General features: G+C 49.0%; 7 protein-coding genes across 7 annotated transcripts; 4 read left to right on the forward strand and 3 right to left on the reverse strand.

The window, feature by feature from the left end:
• The first annotated feature begins 393 nt into the window (after window positions 1-393).
• BKA55DRAFT_553384 (RAI1 like PD-XK nuclease-domain-containing protein) lies at window positions 394-2,349 on the forward strand. Its single transcript, XM_046191526.1, has 9 exons — window positions 394-649; window positions 716-958; window positions 1,014-1,045; window positions 1,101-1,128; window positions 1,191-1,198; window positions 1,250-1,350; window positions 1,403-1,573; window positions 1,624-1,923; window positions 1,982-2,349. The coding sequence occupies exons 1-9, from the start codon at window positions 578-580 to the stop codon at window positions 2,152-2,154; spliced, it is 1,128 nt and encodes a 375-aa protein (XP_046054647.1). The 5' UTR covers window positions 394-577; the 3' UTR covers window positions 2,155-2,349.
• A 335-nt stretch (window positions 2,350-2,684) lies between these two features.
• Window positions 2,685-4,728, reverse strand: BKA55DRAFT_499101 (kinase-like domain-containing protein; the record flags this gene model as incomplete). The annotated part of the gene is made up of 4 exons (XM_046186624.1): window positions 2,685-4,277; window positions 4,334-4,501; window positions 4,557-4,624; window positions 4,677-4,728. 4 exons carry the CDS (start codon window positions 4,726-4,728, stop codon window positions 2,685-2,687), a joined length of 1,881 nt encoding a protein of 626 aa, XP_046054648.1.
• A 1,083-nt stretch (window positions 4,729-5,811) lies between these two features.
• On the reverse strand, window positions 5,812-6,572 carry BKA55DRAFT_553389 (uncharacterized protein). Its single transcript, XM_046191527.1, has one exon. It carries the CDS (start codon window positions 6,111-6,113, stop codon window positions 5,865-5,867), a length of 249 nt encoding a protein of 82 aa, XP_046054649.1. The 5' UTR covers window positions 6,114-6,572; the 3' UTR covers window positions 5,812-5,864.
• Window positions 6,573-7,077: 505 nt separating this feature from the next.
• Window positions 7,078-15,066, forward strand: BKA55DRAFT_500826 (cohesin loading factor-domain-containing protein; the record flags this gene model as incomplete). Its single annotated transcript, XM_046186775.1, has 7 exons — window positions 7,078-7,152; window positions 7,202-10,876; window positions 11,750-13,258; window positions 13,311-13,426; window positions 13,476-14,030; window positions 14,085-14,182; window positions 14,231-15,066. The coding sequence occupies 7 exons, from the start codon at window positions 7,078-7,080 to the stop codon at window positions 15,064-15,066; spliced, it is 6,864 nt and encodes a 2,287-aa protein (XP_046054650.1).
• Window positions 15,067-15,387: 321 nt separating this feature from the next.
• Window positions 15,388-16,512, reverse strand: BKA55DRAFT_499549 (uncharacterized protein; the record flags this gene model as incomplete). Its single annotated transcript, XM_046186663.1, has 2 exons — window positions 15,388-16,438; window positions 16,493-16,512. 2 exons carry the CDS (start codon window positions 16,510-16,512, stop codon window positions 15,388-15,390), a joined length of 1,071 nt encoding a protein of 356 aa, XP_046054651.1.
• Window positions 16,513-16,673: 161 nt separating this feature from the next.
• Window positions 16,674-17,725, forward strand: BKA55DRAFT_553394 (TOM7 family-domain-containing protein). The gene is made up of 5 exons (XM_046191528.1): window positions 16,674-16,985; window positions 17,048-17,094; window positions 17,146-17,174; window positions 17,236-17,272; window positions 17,330-17,725. Exons 1-5 carry the CDS (start codon window positions 16,959-16,961, stop codon window positions 17,349-17,351), a joined length of 162 nt encoding a protein of 53 aa, XP_046054652.1. The 5' UTR covers window positions 16,674-16,958; the 3' UTR covers window positions 17,352-17,725.
• Window positions 17,726-17,729: 4 nt separating this feature from the next.
• Window positions 17,730-19,021, forward strand: BKA55DRAFT_553403 (mitochondrial carrier domain-containing protein). Its single transcript, XM_046191529.1, has 2 exons — window positions 17,730-17,989; window positions 18,052-19,021. Exons 1-2 carry the CDS (start codon window positions 17,866-17,868, stop codon window positions 18,849-18,851), a joined length of 924 nt encoding a protein of 307 aa, XP_046054653.1. The 5' UTR covers window positions 17,730-17,865; the 3' UTR covers window positions 18,852-19,021.
• The last annotated feature ends 6,006 nt before the right edge of the window (window positions 19,022-25,027 follow it).

The following is a 25,027-nucleotide window of genomic DNA, read 5'->3' on the forward strand; positions in this document are numbered from 1 at the left end:
GCTTTTCTACTTCAATTATGGGAAACAATGCGTCTAATGTTTGGTATTCCTCATATTTACTCTGGAGTCGATCACAGACGACGCAGCTTACCTTAGACTCATAGTGTTTGGTCATAGCGTAAGCAAGCAGGTATTTATCTTAGGACTTCAACCGAAGTGCCCAGTAACTGTGTGATTATTGGGAGTCTCGTATAATAACTGCCGTGTTTGTAGCCTTGATGTCTTACAGGAAGATCAAAGTTTGAATTGGTATTCATTAAGGAATTGTATTAGTGATCGGGTTGCGGCTCATGAACCTGGAGCTTGTGTAAGCGCTAAAACAAGGCACAGTCAGGTCGCTGCAGCCTCCACTAAAACCCCCAATCCCATGAACTTGATCGGGACACCCGAGCAGTAGCGTCACACCTTGTTCAGACTTCCATCCACATACATCAAGAGAGGAGTGTTACTGTAAATACTTCCCTTCACACGAATTTTGGCCCGCATATCATTCAAGAATACTACACGTATTAGCCGAACCTGAACATCGCCATACCATTGCCACTGTGTGAGACAGGTGTCTTCTCTATTGAGAATCATGTCGGCGCGCTTTTCAGTTCAACCCATAGGCCGCTTTGTTGGTGCAAGTCAGCCTGTCAAAAGACCAAAGGTGCATATATGATACACCGAGCCCTTTTATAACCATCTCTCTGATTTTATACTAAAACTTTCACAGGAGTTTGCCTGCTTCTCATACGACGACAACCATGAGTTTCACCTGGACGACTCATCTCTCAAGTACTATTACACACCACAGCTTGGGGCTGACCTCTCCAAAGGCTTTGATACATTTCAGAAGTTGGACGATACCGGAGATGATCACCTTGACAGTCTCCTCAAGACTATCGCTGCACACGAGCAAGAAACAGGCAAGAAGATTGATGCCAACATCGTCACATGGAGAGGCATGATGACAAAGGTTTAACTTCTTTGCCCATTGATAGTCTGACTTCAGAGCTAATCTTCAGGCATAGATTATGGCAGCACCTTTCGACCAGATGGATGGGTAGGTCTCACCAGGCGGTCTGCTCTCTTTTCCCCATTGACTTATCGACGAATAGCTTCGAGATGAATGCCACTTTGTATCAAGTACGTCTAAGATGATATACCCTGTCTCTAAGAGCAAACCCACTGACAAGCCGACCACGCAGGATTGCATGTAAGTCCAAGGAGTTCCAGGGATGTTTGTGTCGGAAGTTGATTTATAAAGCTTTATCGAGGAGAACAACACCTACAAGATTGCTTCCAGATCAAACGAGGGAAACAATAAACGAAGAAGAGGACCACCATTAGAAGTGATGCAATTTTGGGGTATGTGTCTCTGTTTCCAATATGCGTTACGATTGCTCACATCGTAATCTAGGATATAAGTTTGAAACCTTGTCGACTCTGCCATCGCCATGGGCAGAAACGTCCCGCGACTTCATCGAAAATCGAGAGAACGAAATCGTCAACAACAAAGCCCAATATTGTTCTGTCGTTCGAACGGGTATCGGAAAATCCGTCCTATGTCTCGGCGGTGAAGTTGACGCCAGTGAGTAACTCCTTCACTTCTCCTTCTTCTCCCAACTCACATCTCCACAGTCTGGGACTCCAAACCCGAAGAAAAGGGCAGCCCGATCAACTGGGTTGAGCTCAAGACATCAGCCGAGATTCGCAACCCGGGCGGCATGGAGAACTTCAAGCGTAAGCTCATGAAGTATTGGATTCAATCATTCCTTCTCGGTGTGCCGCGCATTGTGGTCGGTTTTCGCACACAGGATGGTGTTCTGGTTGAGGCAAGGGAAATGGAAACGCATCGTATTCCCGAAATGGTCAATGCCGATCCTAATCCCAAATGGAACGCCGATATGTGTGTCAACTTTGCTGCTACTTTCTTAGAGTGTAAGCCTACTACTATCAGTTATGAAAGCCATTGATCGCTAATCTGCTTCATCAAAAGGGCTAACAGAGAACATCAACGATGAGGGCGTTTGGAGAATAAAACGCGAGCCTCAATCACCAACAATCGAGCTATTCAAGGTGGAGGAAACAGGTCACGGCGATATCTTGTCTGATGAGTTCAAGAACTGGAGAATCAAGTTAGCTCTTGGGCCCAGCGACGCTTCTGGATAAATATTGGATTGGCTTGTGCACGATACATCCATTGAGCAAAGGTCGTCATGGTCATGTAGATTATTAGATACAGATCGTGGACGGATCATGTTCGATTCTTACTGTGCTCAATTAACAAGTCTAGGCTGTGCCTGCATCTAGTCATCTACCTGCCTATATCGAAACAGCTGCAATGCAATGAAAGATCAAAACAAGAGTTGCCTCCGTACCATCCATGTTCTTAAATACAGTCCTTACAACGCCCCACGCACCTCGCAGAAAAACAGTAAACCAAAGGAGTAGACCAGGTCAATGAGATCATCCGCGACATATCGTTATATCGTGAGCGTCATGCCGGACCGGGGTCGTCAAATGCTGATGAAAATACGGCTGCCAATAAGCTCCTCGAAGACTCGCTTTTATCTTCCAGCCGGAAGGCAAACAATGCAAAATAAGTAGCACAAGAAACTGCATACGAATCGTACAACATAAAAGGCGCAACACCGCCTAGGTCATGCCGCTGTGTTCAATCGTTCATCCCTGGCTGAGAATCAAACCGCGGGCCAACGAATTCGAAGACCGTCTACCCAACGTGAGTAGAGCACGTCGGGCAACTGCTTGCAATGCTCCATGCCAGATCTGGCCTCCTGACCAGGATATTTGTTCTCGGTGGCTAACTTCTCAGGGTCAAAGTTCTTCTCATACAGGGTAGGAGTATCAGCATGACGGCGTCGATGGCTGCGCAAATGAGGGTTGTTGGAAGACATGACGAGTTTCGTTGGGCTGGCCGCAGGGGTGGTGTTCTTGACAATCACAGTACCCTGAGGAGTGCCGTCACCGGGAATCTTCTGGGCAGGCTGTCGAAGGATGTTTGTGCTGAGCTTATTGTCTTGAGAGATTGACGATATCATGCTCGTCATGAGGTGATAGGCCCCTTCAGGATCAACTGCGTCCAGAGCCGCGAAAGCATCGGATAACTTAGCCAGTGCCTCTCGCTTTTGCATCGCAGAGGTTTGAGCATGCAGCTCGGCTAGAGAAGGCTCCACAGCTTTGTTGTACAAGCGTCTCCCCAGTACAGCCTCTTTGCCATAGGGTTCGACAGGAGTTGTGGTAGGACGGGGAAGGTTCTCGTCACAGAAGACATCGTCGGGAGAAACTGGCCGGTTCCCTTGACTCCCGTTTGAACCATCTGAAGGGACTCTTCTGAAAAGACGCATAGTCGATCCTGAGTTTCCAAACGACATATCTGGTTGGAGAGGTCTCTTAGGGGCGATAGAGCCCCGAGGAGAACCAGGCCGCACTGATGTTTCTTGAGCTAAAGACGGTGCTCGTCGGACCGTTGACTTTCGGACAGTTCCCGGGGCAGGAGATGTTCCTCCAAGAGGACCATCCTTGACATCCAGCTTCTTCATCGCCTCTTCGGCATTCCAGATGGATGAGGGCTTTCGGTGCTGCTTGATCGTTGGCCTCTTGGGGGGTGGCGCGACAGACTTTACTGTGTCAAAGACCCATTCCTGCTGCTCATCCTTAGGGGTCATGGTTTGAAGGGTCTCTTGATAGTAAATAGGATGCTTCTGTCTGTTCTGATTGGCATCCCACATCTGTCGACGAGCAATAAGTTCCTGCAGAGCCTCAACCTTGCCCGCGTTACGGACGAAACGGTGGCGTAGTAGGTCTTTTGCGGACGGTCGACGGTCATAGTCCTTGGTGAGGCATTGTGCAATGAAGTCCTTGAAATCTTTGCTGAAGTTGCCCTCAAGACGGGGAGCCGGGTTTTTCGGGATGTGAAAGAGGACCTTCATGGGGTGAATGTGGCACAATGGGGGTTCACCGTTGGCCATCTCCATAGCTGTGATACCCAGAGACCAAATATCGGCCTTGAAGCTGTAACCATCTTGCTGAATAACCTCCGGGGCCATCCAGAAAGGTGTTCCGACAAAGGTGTTTCGCTGCGATTTGATGTTGGTCAATTGGGCTGCAACACCAAAATCGGCAAGCTTGACTTTGCCGGTCTCGGATAAGAGAACGTTGGCGGCCTTGATATCTCTGTGGATTTTGCCCTCATTGTGAAGGTATTGAATGCCTAGTAACAGTTCACGACAAACAATGGCAATGTGTGTTTCGCTGAAGTTGGCGGGTTTCAGCTATTCCCGGTTAGCAGTTGAGACTTCGTGTCGGAGTATTTTATGGAGAGACATACCAGGTCCAAACAGGATCCGCCGCCGAGATATTCCATGACAATCCATAACTTATGGCCTCGCAAAAAAGAGCCTTTGTATTGGGTAACGTAAGAGCTGGCGCAAGTGCTCAGGACAGCGATTTCGGCTTGGATATCTTGGATATCATCATCGTTGGATTCAAGGTCGATCTGTTGACATTGTTTGTTAGCTCGTATACCAGGCAACCAAGATGATCGGACTTACATGTTTGATAGCGACAGTTTCGCCAGTTGCTTTCTCAATGCCTTTGTAGACGACGCCAAAACTACCACCTAGGACACCATTAGTCAATGTGAAGAGATGCCCAAACGTCTTGATACTTACGGCCAAGTTCCTCGAGAACCTGATAATGCTCAGCAACGCCTTCGTCAGCCATTGTGAATTGACGTCATGCACTGTCTCGACGTTGTTCGGATTCACGTCGCTCGGGCAGAGGAGACAACGGAATAAACAAAGCTGAAGCTGAGACTTGAGATTAATGCAATGCGCAAGATCGTCTGCTGAGGGAATCGAATAATATTAACAAGATACAAAAGCGTGCGCGATGAGTTGGAGTCGTCGTTTATTAAAAGTCATGCGGGTGAATGTCAAGGTAGACGAATGGTTGTCTGGGAAGCGGACCCTGTCGAACGCTATAGCCAGATGGAACCCCTGGCGCTTTTGTTTACTTTGAGACGAGAGCTTGAGGGAGGGCAGCTAATCGAGTGGATAGTCCGACACTGGTGCAAGCAATAGATCGAAAATAAAAGGTTGTTGAAAGATTATGAAATTAAATATTGAAAAAGACTAGAATTGATAGTTCTCTGGTTCAAAATATTCCTTCCGCGCTTATATAGCAAATGCAGGTTCGTGGAGTCTCTGCCAAAGAGTCACATACCAACTGGTTTGTCTCTCATGACTTCTCACTTAGGTACGTTGCAGTCCGTGCCACACTCAGTGGGGAGCTATCCTATCCCCCGGTCGTTTTTAGCTTGTCATGCCCTCTTGGACACCCCTGGCGCATTGCTTAGTGCCCAGATTGCTTGTTTCTATGGCTCGGTTTTTAGTTAGGACAGAAAAAGATTACGTGACTTAAAACAGTGGTGCTGTTTGTCACTGTGACAAGTATGGTGGATGTCTATCTCTTTATGTCTTCCTCTATCATGTCCGTTGTTTTCTTGTACACTCTCCAACGCACTAAGGTAAGGTACGGGTTGTGGAGGTTACAACACAACGCCTCATCCGTCTCTAGGCACAAGAGACTCTGGAACTTAGGACAAGAGAGTGATACGCATCTAGTGTATTGTTGCTCTTAACGACTGAGACTGCTGATGTCAATGAACTCTGGATGAGGAAAGGTGGTCTCAGAAGAAGTATGGGGTAGAGAGACATGGTCACGAGAGTAAAATTTATTATCAATCAAAAGAATTGTCGCATCCATTCAAGAATACTTTGATATTCATTCATTGCTCTGTGTGTATGGAGAACTCGGATTCAGTCAGATGGGCATATCTGAATGTCAAATGCAGATTGTCATCGCATAAGCGAAAAAGTGCGTTCACTTGATGGAGGAATCCTTATCTTCATGCTATATCCCCGTCTCTCATCATAGTCTTGTTTGTTATATGCTCCCAGGATCTTCATGATCATGCAACATTGCAACCAGAACAGGGCTCCAATTAAAGTGAGATGGGGAAATGCACCCACAGCCTCACACCCAGCTCCAAGTTTGCAGGATGGCCAATGCACGTTTGCGATCCCCAGCAACGTTGACTTTAGCATCTAGACCACAGGGTAGAAATGGACCACCCTCCAATGTTTGACTTGCTACCTAAATCTAAATACTGCCAACCTATGCGAAAAACGAGGCCACCTTCATGCAGGGCAGTTGAACCATTGATAACAGAGTGACACGGCAGCTGCACATTGCCTATTTTTCCGACTGACGATAATGTTCAGATGAAAATACGATCAAGAAGAAATATGCACGAGCTCTGGGAGTACCTGGTGGGTATCACAGATCAGCCCTATCTTAGTTAAGATGTTAAGAAAGAACTTGGGAACAAGACCAAAAAAACCAAGGTCCAGCCTTTCTCAAAATAATAAGTGCATATTCCGAAGGAAAGTTTTCTGACTGTCTGATGATTTTGTCCCTCTGGTATGCGAACTTCTTTGTGACTCGCCTAGGCAGGTCGATTCCCTCTATCCAACATTGTTTCCGTTGTCTCAGTTAAGTCCAAGGCTCCCCTTGCATTCAAATGGCCAAAGCTTCCGTGGGACAACTGAACCGCCAACCCCCGCCGATCTCGTGTTGCCCTAGCAACCGCGACCTCTCTCAGCTGTGACGCCAGACGCTCGAGCACCGCGGCTGTCCTACCGCTTTTTTGACAGGCGTAGCTTCAAACCGTCGTTTCTTTTCAACACGCTTCTTGCGCTCTTCATTTTACAAGAGCCTTTCTCTCGAGGCCTCTGTCTTGCCTTATTGCACATTCCACGATCTGTGGTAATTATTTTTATTTCTCATTCATTACCTTTGCACAGCCATATCCGCCATCCTGAGACTTGTTCGTTTTGGGCCCTCGCATATCGTGTTTTTGGTCGTTAAGCCCTGTCCGACAAAATCGTGTTTGATATGCCTGTATCTACAGTCCGATAAATCCTCATTTCGCCGCGTCTCGAATTGCTCGAGTCCAAACCACCTACTTTGGGCCTTGTTTAGTCTCTGCTTGAATCATTCGCCAACAATATGGCACCCGCCGCACCACCTCTACCGACGAGGTTCCCATGTTGGTGTAGAGCTGTATACTCATGGGGAGGAGAGGTTTGTTTCCAGGCCTCTTGAGTCTCATATTAAGCTAAATTGAAAACAGTCGAAACGAGATCTGGGATTCATCGAGGGAGATCTGATAGAATGTCTGAATGCTGGTGATGGTTCGTGGTGGGTAGGCAGACTATACCGAGATCGAAGGACCGTCGGATCATTCCCTTCCAACTTTGTCGAGCTTCTCCCTTCTCAATTCCGCCCAACAACCAAATCGGTTCCGGCTCCTGTACCAAACGCACCGCCAAGTACTGCACCGACAAAGTCCAGAACATTTCGAAAGCCATTCGAAGCATACGCCAAGGCTCCTCACTACACCAGTGCGAAACAACCCGAGATCTTCAAAGAGACCCCAAAACCTAAGGAACGACAAAACTCTGGCGCTTCATTCGCCCCTAGTACTCATGAAACGGAACGAGGCCCATCACCTGCACCTCCTCAGCCATATAACCACAGAGCACCTTCACCTGCACCACCTCAAGTGTACGATCACCGGGCTCCTTCGCCAGCACCCTCACCGGCCCCTTCTCACCACTATGGCTCACGGGCTCCATCTCCAGCTCCTATGCACAACTACCACTCGAGGGCTCCCTCACCTGCGCCAATTCAAAGTTACCACCATTCAAGAGCTCCATCACCAGCTCCTCCTCATGGTTACGATGCAAGGGGGCCTTCTCCTGCTCCTCCAATGCACCAAAGCTATGGCTATGCTTCAAGAGGTCCATCGCCCGCGCCATCTTTCCATCGTCAAATAGTACCTTATCGAGGAGGACAAGACAGAGGTAACTCACCGCCTCCCCCACCACCACCTCCTCACCGGCAAATGACGAGAGGAGGATCCAACGATCTGCATAGGAGATCTATTGATATCTCACGTCATGGATCCAATGCCTCTTTCCAACCCTTCTCACCCTCGAGGCAAAATTCAAATAATTCCTACCGACCGCCACAACCACCACAACCAACAATTAGGCATGGATCTAGAGGATCTTTCGATGATAGGTCATATATGCCATATACCCCTGGTAGGAACTCCCCTGTTCCACCATCACCAGCCGGAGGTATGACGCCTTCTCCATTGAGAGAGGCCATGGATGGTGTCATGGAGCAATTAGACGTGCTAGGTGGTGGTCTCGGAAGGCCTGGCCCAGCTCCTTCACCTGAGCCACCTGCCGATCCTTGGTCTCCAGAATCCTTTGATATGCTGTCTCATCGTTCAAATAAAAGGGACCAGGGGCGAAGCAGACCTAAAACCTCGATGGGAATCGCGCAAGATGAGGGATATGAAACATATAGCGGCGAATCGTCTCAAGAGGTGTCTTATCAAGGCGGAGGAAGAGAAGATAAGCTCAGCAGCTATGTTGATCGCATGGAAAAGCGGTTTCAGCAAATGCATCGTCAGAACTCAAGGACTAGCGAGCCTGATGACGATCAGCCACCTCCCCCGCCCCCTAAGAATGTGCCGTACGAGCGGCCGAAGTCGTCTATGGGCCGGTCCATTGAGCCTGAACGAAAGCTACGAGCTCGCAAGTCGGCGTATGAGATTGGAAGAGGAGTCGCCCGCACATTAACAACAAAAACCAACTCGACCAATTCCTCGTCGGGCAATCAGAGCAACACCAGCTCATCAACACAGAGCACTTCAAGAACCTTATGGAGCGGAACATCAGCTGGTGCTTTCAGTACTACTAGTGCTGGAAGCCTCGCACGCTCAGGCAAGCGTCAACGTGCCCAAAGCGCCCTGGGAGCACGAGACTTGGAGATTGATAGGCCAGACTCTCCTTTCACAGGAGTTACCTATCACAGCAGCCATGCAAGTGACTCTCCAGCGCAACAGCGTCCCCAGACCCAAGCCGGCTTCCATGATGATCCTTCCTTGGAATTAGGAGGCTTGGTGCAACCGAAACCACCCAAGAGGAACATCTTTCGTAAGATATTTGACACTGCCAAAACAGGTGTTGCGAGCAGCCGGGGCGGTTTGGTTGCTGGTGGTCTCGGCATGGACTCGCCAAAATCACCCTTTGCTCGTTCAATGCCAGCTGGAGCTTCGCCTATGCCAGGTATGGGTAGCACGCCTCCCAACAGAGACGTTGCGACAGAAATGGGGCTTAGTGGCGGTGTTGATTGGGTCCAGGTCCGGCGTGATGTGAATCGTTCCAACTCGCTCAGCACAATAGAGTTGACTGAGCGCCGAGAGCGATGTCAAATGATGGATCACCCTGCCCTTAATCCTGTCGATGAGCTCTATGAGGGCGTCGAAGGAGATGAGGGAGCTGACGGGGAGCCAGTCCAGGAACCCACCAACTACCAAGGGATTAACTTGTCTCAAGTAGACAAGAGCTCCCGATTCATCAGCGGTCTTCCTCCCGCCATAACAGCTATCCAACTTGCCACTACATACGTATGCCGACCGTACAGGAGCGAGGTACAGCGGCTGCGAGCAATCTTCACGTGGGTCTCCGAAAAGATTTGCTGGGAAGAGGACTTTGAGGGTGAAATCGACACAACACGAGTTATCCAGGCCAAAAGGGCATGCGCTGAGGAGTATGCTGTCCTGGTGATGGATATGTGTTCTGCGATCGGTATCCACTGTGAGATCGTTCGAGGCTACCTCAAGTCCCCAGGCGAAGTTTCCGAAATTAACATCATGCCTCGACCCAATCACTGGTGGAATGCTGTTCTCGTTGACAATGAGTGGCGCATGATTGACTGCTGTCTTGCCAGTCCCTCGTATCCTCGGCGAGGTTTATACTCCAATGCAAATAACACAGCTGATCCCTGGTGGTTCTTGACCAGGCCACTGGAGATTTGCTGGACGCATATCCCAGAGCATCACAGTCAGCAGCACATCGTACCTCCTGTCGCACATGAAACACTCCTCAACCTGCCATGCGCTTGTGCGCCGTTCTTCCGCAATGGTTTCGAGATGGTGGATTATAATACTGCATTGACTCGAATCGAAGATCTGGAGATGGTTCATATCAAATTCAGTGTTCCATGCGACGTGGAGATCGCCGCCGAGGTCGAAGTCCGAGGTTATTCGAGAGATTCAGACGGAGATGTATTTGAAAGCGGCGATATCGTCAAGAAGAGGGCACTGGCTCAAGCTGAATGGTTCAATGGCATCAAGCGATACACTGTCAAAGCTCTACTACCTGGAGATGAAGGGCAGGGAACCTTGAAGATTTATGCTGGCAAGCGAGGTCTTATGCATAGCATCAAGGATATTCCACACCCCCTTGCCTTTGCATTGCCTATTGTCCACACAGGCGAAAACCCGCCTTATGAGTTTGTTACAAGGCATCCAACTCCTCACGCACAGCGGCATGATATCTATGTGGTTCAGCCGCAGTGCCAAAGGCTTGCACTTAACAATACTTTTGTCTTTGCCATCAGACAGCATCCAAGTTCGCTGGGTGGGTCGGCACTTACACCGTCGTCTAATCCAGGCGGCACCAGCCCCATACCGTTCGCCCGCCCCAGTTCAGCGCTGAGCATGAATGCGTCAAGTGTTAGTGGCTCGACCCCAAGCTCAGCTACGGGCACTGTGGCTGGGAAGAAGCCTGCCAAACTGGCAATCCAGACACCAGGAGGCAAGATCCTCCGTCTTATGAGGAAGGAGGATCGTAAGGGTATTCACGTTGGAGGCCGAAGTCTTTCAGGCAGCGAAACCGCTAGTGATGGTGGAACCTGGGAGACAATAATCAAGTGTTCAGAGAAGGGTGTATGGCGAGGCCTTGTACTCGCAGATCGCACAGCTCGATGGTGTGTCTTTGCTGAATGGGTTTGTATGGGTTGAGCATTACATGTCGGAGGATTAGCAATGGGCAGACTTCGTTGGAGTTTCCTCGCATATTTGGTTGTTTCTTCTTATAATACCCAAGGAGGATCTTGCATGCCCTGGCGCACAGCGGTATGATTATAGAAATGCGCATGGGCCTTGGATTTTCTTTGTCTTGGTAGGGATGATCTACTACATTGGGGCTTGTTCAAAAGTAGCAGACATGTTGGAAACTTATCGCAAGGTGTAAGATAATAACATGTCACGAGCAATGATTGCAGCACATGATGAATAATTTAACTTATGATTCTTTGTTAATACTTTTTATGAATAAATGCAAGTGAAGACAACTAGAATTACACCAAGATAAGGCTCTCATGGGAAGTTTTGTTGGTTCCATTGAATAATCGTTAGTTTGACTTGTAGTTCCGCAATTACCATCCCGTCTCGACCAATCACATTGCTCTGCGACACGACGATAGGATCCTGTCGCACTCGTGCCTCCCGTTGTTTTGTGGTTTAAACCCAACACGATCGAATCCGCAGACGCAGCAAACAAGATAATAACGAGCAGGACGGCCGAGCCTCGATAGATTGTGCTATAGACAGCTGTGTTTGATAAGCGAGCCGACACGAAACCGTCCGTGAATGGGAAACGCACCGACGGCCCAAGACGGACCATGAAGCGCAATCGCGTTGGTCTGCGCACCACGACGAACGACGAATCGAATGCTGAAATCGATACCGAGAGCGGAATACAGTGAATTAGGAGAGGCCATGAGCTACAGGCCTTTTCATGGCCATGGCCAGGGCCAGGGCCAACAAGGCTCACAGCAACCGCTGCCAGTACCCGGAATGAATCCGCCTTCATCGTATATGCCCGGCGGCTACCAGCAGTATACGAATCCTCAACAGCAGCAGCAGTTCTATTCGATGCCCCCACAGCAAGGTCAGCAGCAACAACAACCGTACCTTCAGCAGCAGCAGATGGCGCAGTTCGGGGGCATGCAGACGGCTTTTCAGGGATATGACACAGCTGGACAAGCGTATGGGGGGCACCAGATGCAGGCAGCTGCCGCGCAATATACACCTCCAGCGAATGTTTGGCAGCAGCAGCAATCTACGGGAGGGCAGAGCATGATGTATCAGCAACAATATCAGCAACCGCATCATCAACAGCAGCAACATATGTACCAGCAGCACGTCGCGTCGCCTCAACAACACGTTCAACCGAGAAGGCAGTCTGGCCACGTCCCTTCGCCGCAGCAAAGGCCCTCTTCGATACCACAAAACCAAGGATATCCACTCCCCCAGGCGCAGCAACAACGGTCTCAACACCAACAGTATTCGCAGCAGCATACGCCACAGCAACAATACCAGCAGCAGCAGCAACATACGCACTATCAGCAGCAGCATCAGGTGACGGCTCCTCAGCCATCACCGCAACCTACACCAAAGCAGGTAGCCTCGCCGGCTCAGCCACAGGCTCGACAAATAAAACAGAGCCAGCAGCCACGCCAAGACCCTTCGAAACAGCAGCAAGACACAATTCGACAACCTGTGCAAAAACCTATGATAATAGATATAGATGAGCCCGCATCGGAGGCTGTGCAACAGCCTGTCTCGGAACCAACTAAGCAACAGCCACTTGCGCAGCAGGAACCGGAGCAGATGGTCTATGTGAATCTGCAAGACATCCAAAAAATGCCACCGCTTCCACCAATAACCATGGATCAGACACAAGGCGGCCCTACGCCTCAGACCGGGAAGACAACGAACTGGGACGCGCAGTACGAATCTGGCACTGTCAAGCCTGTGGACATTATGCTGAGCAGTCCACAAACTCAGCCTCTCCCACCACCTCAACCAAAAGCGCAGACATCTCATCATCATCAACCGGCGCAAATGCAACCTCAACTGGCCACTCCCCGGGCAAAACCTAGCCCTCTCTCATCCATCGTCAACTCACCGGCAATTAGCGCTCGCTCTCCGAGTATTACCAAGAAATCACCCGCGACCACGCCAAAAAGTAGGCCCCTAGACACTGTCCATCTTATGGTGGCAGTGGCCGAAGAGTGCTTTGATAAGGCCCGTGGCTCTGTACACGATGTCGCGATGTCCCTAAACGCCACGCGAATAGATGAGTATCAGAAACTGATCTCGACAGGCCTGGCGTGTCTAGAGGCGTGTTTGCAAAGTAATAGACTGTCTCCGCGTCAAGAAGCAAAGATGCGATTGAGATACGCAACTGTAGTATTAGAAGAGACGGAGAACCCAATGGAAGCTGAGACGGCCGTCACAAAAGGCATCTCTCTTTGCGAAAAGGTGAGCGACGACTGGCTAACCTTCGTGTTACATGGCTGACCGAGTTTAACAGAATGGCTTGGCCGATCTCAAATATTGTATGCATTATATCAGATTAAAGCTCTTATTTCAGCGAAATCACAAGGCTGCTTTGAACGCAGCTGATCGACAAATTGCTGACTGTGAAACGTAAGTTATGTAGCGTCCGAAGCCCGGCATTGATTGACCTGTTTCACAGCTACAAACATATACAATGGGTTTATGCTTTCAGATTGTTGAAGGCTTCATTTTACATGGAGCTTGGTCAGACAGCTGACGCCAGTGCACTGGAGAACATTCGCTCTATCCAAGTTACAGCTAGCTCCCGTGGCGACGATGCCCTGAGTGTGTTTGCCTTCATTCTTGAAGGTCTTGCACTTCTCAAGGCTTCCAAAGATGGCAACATTGAAAAGGTCCAAGCCTGTATTGCTCAAGTAGCAAAGTACCAGTGTGAACCATCTATTCATATCATGCAACTCGATATGCTGACGCTGCTTCTGGATCTTGTCTGCACTATCAATCACTCTGGCTTGGATTTGATACTTGATAAGCTTAAAATGTTGCAAGATCGCATGGATGCGTGCACCGACTGGCACAGCGTCAAGTCCGATTTTCTCATTCCAGTCCAGAAGCAACCCTCCACGGGCCATACCATTAGTAGTGACACAGCAGGCATCATTCAAAGCGGAGAGGGTGTTCCAGAGGATTTTCTAGTCATGTCATTCATGACCAAAGTCGAGTTGAATTCTCTTGTGTGAGCTGATACCCCTTTAACGCATTTTTGCTATATTGGCTAACATGTCGCTAGCTTCACTTTGACAGGTCTCGTGAATATGCACAAGTCAAGCGCACATGGTCGACAGACAGCCGACTTCTTGAATGAAGGCGTGAAAGCCCTGGATACTTGTAAGTAGCATTTCTTCATTGTCAAGGCATCTTGTTGACATATACTAGGGGACAAAGCGACAGCCGGGTTTAGGTATGGACCGTCCATCTCGTTGCAAGATGCTATTGCGCAACGTGAGTGGCGGCTGGAAGCTCATTGCTATCTCACCATATTACTTGGCCTATACGCGGCTAGTCACTGCCAATGGGACTTGGTAAAGCAATACATCGTGAAGCTTCAGGATATCATGATACCGTCTACACAGGGCATCCTGCGTTTGCTGGCTATCTACCTATCGGGAGTGTTCGACCAAGGCACAGGGGAACTGGATGCTGCTATGAATACTTTCCAAAAGCCTGACTTTGATCTGAACCAGCGTGGAACCGGTGTCAAAGCCGCTCATCGTGAGTTAGCAATGCTAGCTGGTCTGAACAGGCTTTGGATCATGCAGCATCCTTCATACCGAAACGACCGAGCAACACTCGATCTGATCGAACAACTAAGGCCATTATGCCTAAACCACCACAATGTCGACCTACGGACTGCTTGGCATAACGTTATGGCCGCTATTAGCACCGATCCACCTCAGCAGCTTAATCAACAAAAACAACACATTCAGTCTGCCATGGCCGGATCCAAGTCCACTAAGAATGTACTAGGCGCAGCCGTCACACTCGCTATCATGCGCAGCCGTTTATTCGAGAACGTCGTTGGTGATCAAGCCCTGAAGAGCGCCCTAGCAGCAGCCAAGCAGGCTCATCGTAGTGGCAACGTCCTGTGGCAGAGTGTTGCAGACGGTATGCTTGCTCACTCATATGAAGTACAAGGCAAGGAAGAAGAAGCAGCGCAAGAATGGGCGAGGGCGACTAGGGAAGCCCAAGAGGCATTTGCAGGAAGTTTCTGAACGAGAGCATAACCTGGTAAAGTAGAGCTCGCAGGACTGGCGTTTATGGCAAGGAGTTCCCCCACATGTTTTAAAAAGAGAAATTATTTTCATGATTGTATATCAGACTCGGGGGTTTATGGAGATCTGTACGATACCTGACCATACATGTCTTTGGTCTTAGCTGTTTGAGGGGCAGAAAGTGGTAATTAGATACGACCCAAGGTCGTGCTTTTGGCCGTGATAACGGCGCCAATCAAGATCTTGGACTCTATTGAGTCCAGAGCTTACTAAAAGCATTCCCATTTCAGAGATGCATTATGACTTTGCGAAGATAGTAGATTACCGACGGAATCCAGGGGGTGGTTGGAAGCCTGGAGGAGGCATAAAACCAGGGGGAGGAGCACCAGCAGCACCGGGGGCGCCTTGAGGAGCAGGGAATCCGGGCGGAGGAGCAACTGGGTAGCCCTGCGCCGGAGATCCGGAGGGTGGTCTGAAACTGCCAGGGTGGAAATCGGCTGGGTTGGTGTATCCAGCCTGTGATTGTGGGGGTCGCGCTGGTAAACCTGAGGGAGCTGGTGGTAGAGGGACGGAGCCTCTTAGAGGAGCTCCGGGGGGCGGAACCCCGACATTGTATGGCGACGGACCTCGGCCGGGAGGTGCAAACCCACCAGGGATGCCTTGTGGAGGTGCACCGACGGGCATTCTTCCCATAGCTGAAGGATCGAAACCAGCTGGAGGCGCAGCTGCAACAGGTGGTGGTTGTAGAAACGCCTGGGGCACAGGTTGTGCTTCTGGAACGATATTCCGTTTCTTCGCTTGAGCAGCGAGTTCTCGCTCTGCCTCATCGCCATGTCTCTCTCCCTTTCCGTCCTTCTTGAAGGCATACTGCACCGAAACCTCCTTACTCAAGATATACTGTCCGTGCAAGTTCGCAATAGCAGCATCACTGCTCTCAAAGTCGGCAAAACTGACAAAACCAAAGCCCTTGCTTGCGCCAGACTCCTCCCTCGCGACCTTTGGCAGACTGAGTAGTGGGCCGAAGCGACTGAACGTGTCGTAAAGGATCTTCTCGTCGACCATGGGATCGAGGTTTCCGATAAACAGCTCGGCGCCAACCTCAGCGGCACGCTGCTTGTCTGCGCTGGCCTTGTTAACGCGCAAGCTCTTTCCGTACAGCTTGATGCCATTCATAACATTGGCGGCGTATTCAGCGTCTGTGGGTGTGCGAAACTCGACGAAGCCGAAGCCCTGATGTGTCTGGGTAACACGATCGCGAGGCATGTGGATGTTGTGGATGGGTCCCATCTGAAGCATGATTTCGTATACCATTGCGGATGTTGCGCGCTCGTCGATGTTTCCGATGTAAACCGTCGCCTCCTTGTCTTGTTCCCTGAGAAGAGTGTTAGCTTTGTTGTCGCGTTGCGATGGGACGAGAGAGCTATACCAATGCCTATTTTGCGCCATGATGACAGATTTTGAAGAGACCCCTGTCTCTTACCAATTCGAATACTTCGACAAATACAGAGGAGAAAGATTGGCCAGAAATTGTGCTGTCGCGATGAAGAGGTGAAACTAGCTATCACCTTTACATGGAGCTTCTGGAAATTTTGGCTGATGGTTGGGATGAATGAGGTAGCCTTGTCGCATAAGCCACATTACCTCAGACTAGGTGCAGATACAAATGTGGCGTCGACCGAGGTTCTTCCGCCCAAATGTCCGCGATTCGGAGGTGGAATTTCCAGCTCCCGGCAGCTCTCCGAAATTTTTGGGAAGACGTCAACGCCAACGCCAGAAACGACTACGGTTTATTGATTATCAGCCTCGAGCTTTGAAACATTCGGTTGAGCTACATCGTTTTGTTGTGTAACTATCTCAAGTTCATTTATTACACTTCCTCGATTTAATCCAAGATGTTTGCCCTTTCCGAGGAGTCCAAGGTATGATATAGGTTGGGGAGGCATCTATCTATCTATCGCAGCTTCGCTAACAAATAGCACAGGAGCGCATTGCCAAGCTCATTGACGTTTCCCGCGTCGCCATTCACTAGTATGTCGATATTTGGTTTTGTCGTTGGGCAATAACTGATTGGTGTTACAGTGGCTATCTTCCTCTGATCCTCTATCTTGGTACGAACAAGCTCGAATAACGACATGCGATCGTAACGGCAATACTGACTATATATCCCAGGCTACACCCGAAGCGAGCCCCGACCTTCAGTCATCCGGTATGCATCGATCCCTACGAACCACATACACAAACAAGGCTAACTTAGTCCATTTAGCCTTCTCTCTCCCCTCTCCTAAGCAAGGAGCAGTTCTACAGCTATACGAAACATAACAGTGTACATTATCTTGTGAAGATGCTTTTCGAGGGAGAAAGGGACAACTACTACCAGCATTCATGGCGTTGGGACAAGGCGTGGTAAAATTCGACGACGACCGCAGATATGCTTGGGAGGAGGGGTTGACTGTGTACGAATGAGTGTGAAAAATCACCATGTATCATCTTGCAACGCTATGAAGCCCAGAATAAGGGAATACCACTCATAATTAAATCTTGTCACATAATACTCCTTCAATGAAAATTTGACCGTGTGAATTTCGGTTTGATGCGGCAGAAGACGCAAGAATTGCTCTGGTGACGTCGAAACCTCGGCCGAGCTTCCGTAGCTTTGAGATCCGCAGAAATATTATATCGAACAATTATTTCAGCGACTTCCAACTTTTTCAACCACCACTCTCCCTCATGGCGCTCTGCTGTTCTCTTTAACCTCATAAAATATGATATTCGGCTTATAGAAATATCTGATTTCCCTATATGCCCGACTTAAATCATGCGGGACTCTCTCCCGCGGCCATCGAGTCCATCGCTGGTCTCAGCGCTGGTACAGTCGCGACCTTGACTGTTCACCCTCTCGACGTCGTCAAGACTCGCATGCAGAGTATGACTATTTTGGTTTTGCTTATCTACCGCGCAATTACAGTGTCTAACAATTACTTTTAGTCTATCGTAGCGCAACCCCCGATGCTGTGCGTCCAACAACAGTATCTATTCTCCGTGCCTTGACATCTACTCCTCACCCTGTCGCCTCTCTCTACCGCGGTCTAACGCCTAATCTTGTCGGAAATGCCTCTAGTTGGGCCTCTTTCTTCTTTTTCAAGTCGCGCTTTGAGCGCGCTCTCGCTACGTGGCAGGGTCGGCCTGGAGGACGTCCCTCTGGAGGCGATTACTTCATCGCTAGTGCTTTGGCAGGCGCATCAACGACTACGTTAACCAACCCTATATGGGTTCTTAAAGTACGCATGGTATCCTCTGATCGAGGCTCTCAAGGTGCATATCCTTCTATGTTGGCTGGCGCCCGCTCCATCCTTCGGACTGAGGGCATTCGGGGCTTCTACCGTGGTCTGGGCATTTCTCTAATAGGGGTCTCCCACGGCGCTGTACAGTTTGCAGTATACGAGCCCGCAAAGAAATGGTACCACGCGCGGCGTCGTGAGAAGCACGGCATCGAAAGGGAGCATATGACCACTGAGGCAACAGTTGGGTTATCGAGTCTGTCCAAATTCGTCGCTGGTGCCGTCACGTATCCGTATCAAGTACTCCGGAGTAGACTTCAGAACTACCAAGCTGACGAACGGTTCGGTCGGGGTATCAGAGGCGTCGTTGTAAGAATATGGACCGAGGATGGACTTAGAGGGTTCTATCGTGGTATGGTACCGGGTGTTGTTAGGGTTATGCCCGCGACGTGGGTGACGTTCTTGGTGTATGAAAATGTCAAGTACTATATTCCTCAGTGGGTTTAAGGTGTAATCTGTTCCGCATGGCGTTGGGGATTTACGTTATCACGATTACATTTTAGATTTAGATGGCATCTAGGAAGTGAAGAGCACGTTTCATGAGGCATACGCCCAAAGCATAAGTCACCACTCATCACTCTATTGCACAGTATATGGCAGAGCCACTTTAACCTAACCCATCCTCATTGTTATCGCTGCTTAGGTCGCCTTTGCCTTCTTCGCCTCCTCCTCTGCCGCAGCAGCCTCTTCAGCCTCAATCCTACGCATCTCGCACGCCTCGCACTGATCAGCTGAGACGTACTCGGTGATATACTCGTTAGTTGTCTCGCATTTGATACCCTGTCTCATCTCAGGACAGGTCTTGAGTTGCTCAGTGCCATTTATAGCTCGCTGGCATTGTGTACAGTCGTACTTGGTGCAGGTCAAGACACACATTATTATAAGAGGTCGGTAGCTTAGAAGATGTTGATTTGCAGCCAGTTCCGGATAGTAGCTGTAAGCTTTATCTTTATTTTCTGCCAAGTTGAGTTCCTACTTGGCTGTGGGGGCAGTGGTTTTTGTACTAAATACTGCCCGTGATTCAGACATCTTGCTCCCATATGTTGGCTGTAGTTGTTTCTTATTGATTTTATCTCGTGAGCTTGAGATATGACGCAGTGAAACACCTACAAGACTCGGTTTGTCATGCTCGGAAACTTCAACGGATGGTAAACATATTTCACCATTCGATCCTCTTCTTGATTTGGGTTCGTATAGACTTCAAGCTGTAACCAAAGACAATAGTTGGTGCTGTCAGTAAACATGGTGCATCACCCCTCACATATATCAGTACTTTGAATCAACTCTACTGGTGACTGAAACTCAGTCTTGTCAACAAATTGACTGGTTTCTCTTATATATGATAAATACCGAATCGCATCTTTACTTGACCACTTGAGTCGAGGACGTTTAGCGTGTCGTGCTACAGCTTTGAATGCTTATACGAACATGATTCATCCTAGCAATACATCACAACTACGGTGTAAGTCAGTCACCCAGAAAATGAGCAAGACCAGTACATAATGATAAGCCTTACACCAAGCCTATCATTATATACTACAATTATCACTGTCGAAATATAGCGACCGAGTGTTACCACAACGCCTCCAGCGCCAGTTGAGTCAAGCATACCCTACACCACGAAGTGACAAACATTGAGTGTCTATAGCACACGCCAGCTATAGTAGAGAGGTATTTCAAACACAAAATATGGAAATGAATTGGCCTACTACCTACACATAGTCATGCCTGTCACTACTCAGCAATCTCCATGTCATGTCCTGACCATCAGCCCATGGCTTGATACGTTCACAGCACTCACCAGAACCTCATGCATCACGAACATTTACAAACCGAAAGCTCATCCCAAATACCCCGGATATCACACCCAATCAAACAGACTCTGTTCCGGTCCCTGAAACTTGCGTACCTGGATTCAGTGTCAAGATCTCGCCGAAATTCAATCGAACCCTCGAATTCCCGACATCCAGTCACAATCACACCACAGATTGCCTGAGCCTTCCCGAGCTTCTCCGCAGCCGCCATCGGCTGGAAAGAGATCACGCCAACCGTGGAAACGAGAATTTTTAGGCCAAAGAAACAAGACAAATTTCCATTCAAAAACCCCCCTTATGTTTGTTGAAAACTTTTCGCACGGGGAAGCGCATCCTTTCAACCCTGGCCCTTGAGATAGCAAAATCAGTCGATTCGTACAGGGGCACATGTGAGATATCCGTACATTGCCCATTCATTCACTGCCGAGAATAGATCCTCGCAAGTGAGTACCACATCGACCTTAAGACTTAACAACCACCGCGAGTCATCAGTCGCATATGAATGGTGCAGACATGACAAAGTGACATGATAGGTTATCCAAATCGCTTCCTCCATGCCTGGCCATCCTCATGGAGCTGTGTCCGCTCCGGTAACCCATTCAACATTCAAAATGTTTTTTGAAAAGCTTAGAAACGTGATTATCATGTTCTGCAGCGGGGGGGACTATTGTGGGCGTGAGAGGCCTGCGTTCAAACAGGCGTAGCTCTGATGTGACAGACGAGTCTTCGGTTGATAGTTGAACCCATATGACAAGAACTTTCTTGCGATCCTCCATACGAACGGCACAGCAGTCTCAGGATCTGATGCGGCCCCATATCATCACAGCATCTCTGGCCAAAACATGATGATACGGTGTGCAAAAAAGGCGCAAATCGCAGTTCGCTGCCGCATTCGAGTTGGACAAACAACCATGTAGTTCGCATCTGATTTATCTTAACTCTGTCAGCCTTCTGTTACGAATAATCCTCGGCAAATACGACGATAGATACTGAAACGGTCAAAAAAGGCCTCTGTTGACATGGTAGTTTCGCGATTCTTGCCCCAAGAGGCATAAAAGCAGACGTATGCTGGCCGCATGATGCCATAGCCGATTATGACAGGTAGTGAATTGGGGGGTCCTCCATTGTCGAGACACTCCATATAGTAAGATTTTCACAATTGCGTCGTATCGTCTCCTCGTCTCTTAGAAGGGGAGGGCGAAGTTGCATCTCCAGAATTCTCCATGTCTGAGAATAACTGTCAAATCCCAAAACACAACGGTCATCGGAGTCTGGGACTCGAACAGGAAGTCATACCGGTCCATAAACGGCAGAACTTGCGAATCCAGTACGGGACGAGCCGAAGTGCTGGTCGACAGGCCCTTCTCGGTTGATCGCTCGACCCCCCGGATCCCGAATGCTTGGGTTGACAGAACGCTTGCTATTGTCCCCTGCTATTTCCCGGCCTGTCCGAGATCTGATGCGCAAAGCCTTATTTGCTTCTGTGTCTTGAAGTGATCCAATAATGTCATCAGCTGGCAACCATCAGTTCCGAGAAAGGAGTACAATTTGTTTGTTAATATTGAGGCATCGTGCCAAGACTATGATCTCTGATTCAGCCAGATGGGGGATCGCGACCAGGGCGCTTGGAGATCGGGTCTTGGGACCATGTGAATAATGACACGGGCATATCGAGTCGTGGTGAACTTTGCGAAGGCCATCCACCTGCAAGAGTTGTAGAAGCGAAGGCTGGAACTCAGGTTTCGTGGGGAGGACCCTCTTGGTGAACGCGATGTCACCTCGACACCTGTGCAAACCCTGGTTGGCTCCGCACGACGTCTCCCACAAGCTCCAACCAGAGCCTCCAAGATCGAATCTTGCATGCATGGTAATTACTGTACAGTCAGCTGAAAATGTTTGCTCATGAAACGTCACGACAGGAGGCATGACATCCCTATCTTTTTGGCGTTCAGCCACGAATCTCGACCACGCACCCTCGGGACCGAAAAAAAGTAATCACAGGCAAGTTTGCAATTACCTTGGCATTAAAACGATGACCACGAGGAAAGATCGTGCATGCGTGATCAAATCGAAAAGGGGAAAACAACGGCATTTCCTGTATGACATTCTTTGTTGTCTCTGAAAGCAAGTTATACAGCCTGCACAAAGCCATTTGCGGTCATATTGGCGTTCTGCCCCTTGCACCGGGGAGTTATAGCCACAACAAATCAATATTGAAACCTCACATCTTGCATCATTTCGATGCAGATTAAGTTGAACCCCGAAACAAGAGTAAATAGGAGTAGAAAATCGGACTCAAATAGGAGGGTACCGATGGATTTCGGGCACTCCCTTCGGAGATTCATACACAAATAACGACTCGAGGTGCCTTTGTCAGGGCTTTTCTCGTCGTATATCACAAATCATAGCGACACCCGCCCTGGATGGATCTTGGAGGGATCTAGGGCTCTGGCAAACGACGACCTTGTGTTCTGGTTCGTCCGGATAGCACATGATCCGTGGAAGTGGGAAATGAGTACTCATCAGAGGGCAAGACATACTGCACATCGCTGTCGTACATACTTGATGTTCTGTTCAGAGCATCTTTATTTACCCTTGGAGTCATCCCAGACTGCTGGGTCATGTAAAAGTATCGCCACTGTATGTGAGGCTAAACTTTCGCCCCGTCGCCCTGCTTTTAGCATTCGCCCTGCTGAGCATCATGAAGTTTACCATGGTGAAGTGAGGCTTGAGACCACTTTACGATATTGTCTTGTACAATTGGCCCTGGAGTTATCGATATCGGGGCGCTGGGGAAAACGTCGGGATCGGGAAAGGGCAAAGAGGCGCATCAGCCACGATCTCAGCATGTTGGAACCCAGATGCTTTTTTCACTCACCTGTGGCGTCAATTGAAGTTCCTGACCTGGTTGATCTTGTTCGGGCATTGACACCCCCTCCCAAAGAACCCAAAAGAATGCATCGCTGAAATGTGATAAATGATCGACTTCAGTAGGTCGAAGTAGGGTTGAGTAATCTACTGTACCAGCGGCATTAGTCGCGAAGAGGGGTTGGGTTGACTAATCGGGTTCCCTCCCCTAGTTTTAGTTGGGCTTCCTCTAACAGGATTGGAGAGCTGAAGAGAAAAGAGACGAGAAGAGAATCCAGTGACACCATTGGTCTCTGGAAATTCTTAGAGGCACTTCGACCAGCACTAGGGGTATGAGTTTGTTGAATCGCGATTCGACTCAGGCTTGTGTTTGTATGATGGTGTAGGTCAAAAGTGCAAGGTTAGGGCTTCTTTCGTTTGACAGAATATGCTGTGCGTCAATCGAAGACATGTCTGGCGTTGACTGCCGTTGAATTGATCGATTGATTGATCGATAAATTGATTGCTTGCGTGATGAGCACGTGTATTGACTACACCTCACCACCATCACATGCGTTTGGCTGGGGTTTTCTTTTGGCAATTCAGTTACAGTGGCTGTATATCGAAATGTCAACTCGTCACCTCGTTATGCTTGTTTGTGGTATTGCTTGCGATTCTTGGTGGGTAGTGACCTATGATCGTCGATTGATCCTCTGCGGGGCACGTCGAGTTGCGTTGACTGTTTGAATGGGTTGCTTTGTATGCTGCTGAACAGGGGAAGAGATGAGATTTTGCAGCAAGAATGACGGGGGCCTGAATAAATCCATGGCATCGATCCTTGGGTGTTACTCTAGCTTCCACGTCAGTCTGTCCAATTCAGTCGAGCTCAGTTCAAACTGAGGCTGCGGCACGACGAGAGCATTAGAGGACCAGGATCGTTCACGAATGCGACTCTTCTCAGCTCGTTAAGGAATACCCTAGATGGTTTAGCAAGGTACCCGATGGAGTCGTCATCTGCAACTGTGCCCTTAACAAATCAGATATATCATCTCTCACCTACAGTAGGTGGCGCCCTCTCTGTTGCGCTGCGGCTGACTCGGATTCTCCGCTTAAAGGGGGGCTCAATGGCCAGCTGATGAGATGAAGAGATGAAGAGATAATGCAGACGTAATACTTTACGCATTGGGGGAAATGTGAGTATCGGCAGATGTAATTCATCATATCTCGCGCATTTTAGAATCTTTGTGGTGCGTGACAACCAAATGGGCGGGCCGCGATGTGCCTGCTGTTGGTTGTTGCAGTCTTACCTTACCTTAGCTTGGCAGTCTGAGCTTATTGTGCGATCGATCTTGCTTCTTCTCCCGACAGTCTGGTTTGTGGCAACTGCCTTACAGCAAAGCACCGACCTGTTTTTCGTCCTAACCTCAGATCATATCATATCGAATCAGAGACATAACAGCTGGTGGATCACTGACTCTTTCCCTCTGCGCGCCGTGCACACTCACGCCCAGTCCGGAAGGGACGAACTGTTCTCCGTAGCTCAACGCTCAGTGCTCATTACTGAGATAGGCTCATCTTAATGGGTCCCATTTACAGGGGAAGATATCCCATAGGCCCTCAAAGAATTCGTATAAGACCCATGCATGCGCTGCTGTCAATCAATGTCTGTGTGTCAAAATATCGCCCGAAAGAGAGTACAAAAATGAAAATCCCGTCCCGGGCCGGAAGGCGCGGGTTTGACTTAGTTGTTGCGCGCTCAGACTCGGAGAATCCATCTGGCTGGAAATACATCTGCCGAACGATCATGATTTTGCTTGGTTTTTGGTCCCAATACATTCCATTTCTTCGATACCTAGTTCCGTATCTTAAATCTGCAACACAATTTGATCACGCGATTCGAACCAGAATAATAGTCTAGCTCTCAAGGTTAATGCAAGTGATGCCTGAGGGATCTTATTCCGT

The sequence above is a fragment of the Fusarium redolens genome, assembly GCF_020744475.1.
Source record: "Fusarium redolens strain MPI-CAGE-AT-0023 chromosome Unknown BKA55scaffold_2, whole genome shotgun sequence".
Taxonomy (NCBI): Eukaryota; Fungi; Ascomycota; class Sordariomycetes; order Hypocreales; family Nectriaceae; genus Fusarium; species Fusarium redolens.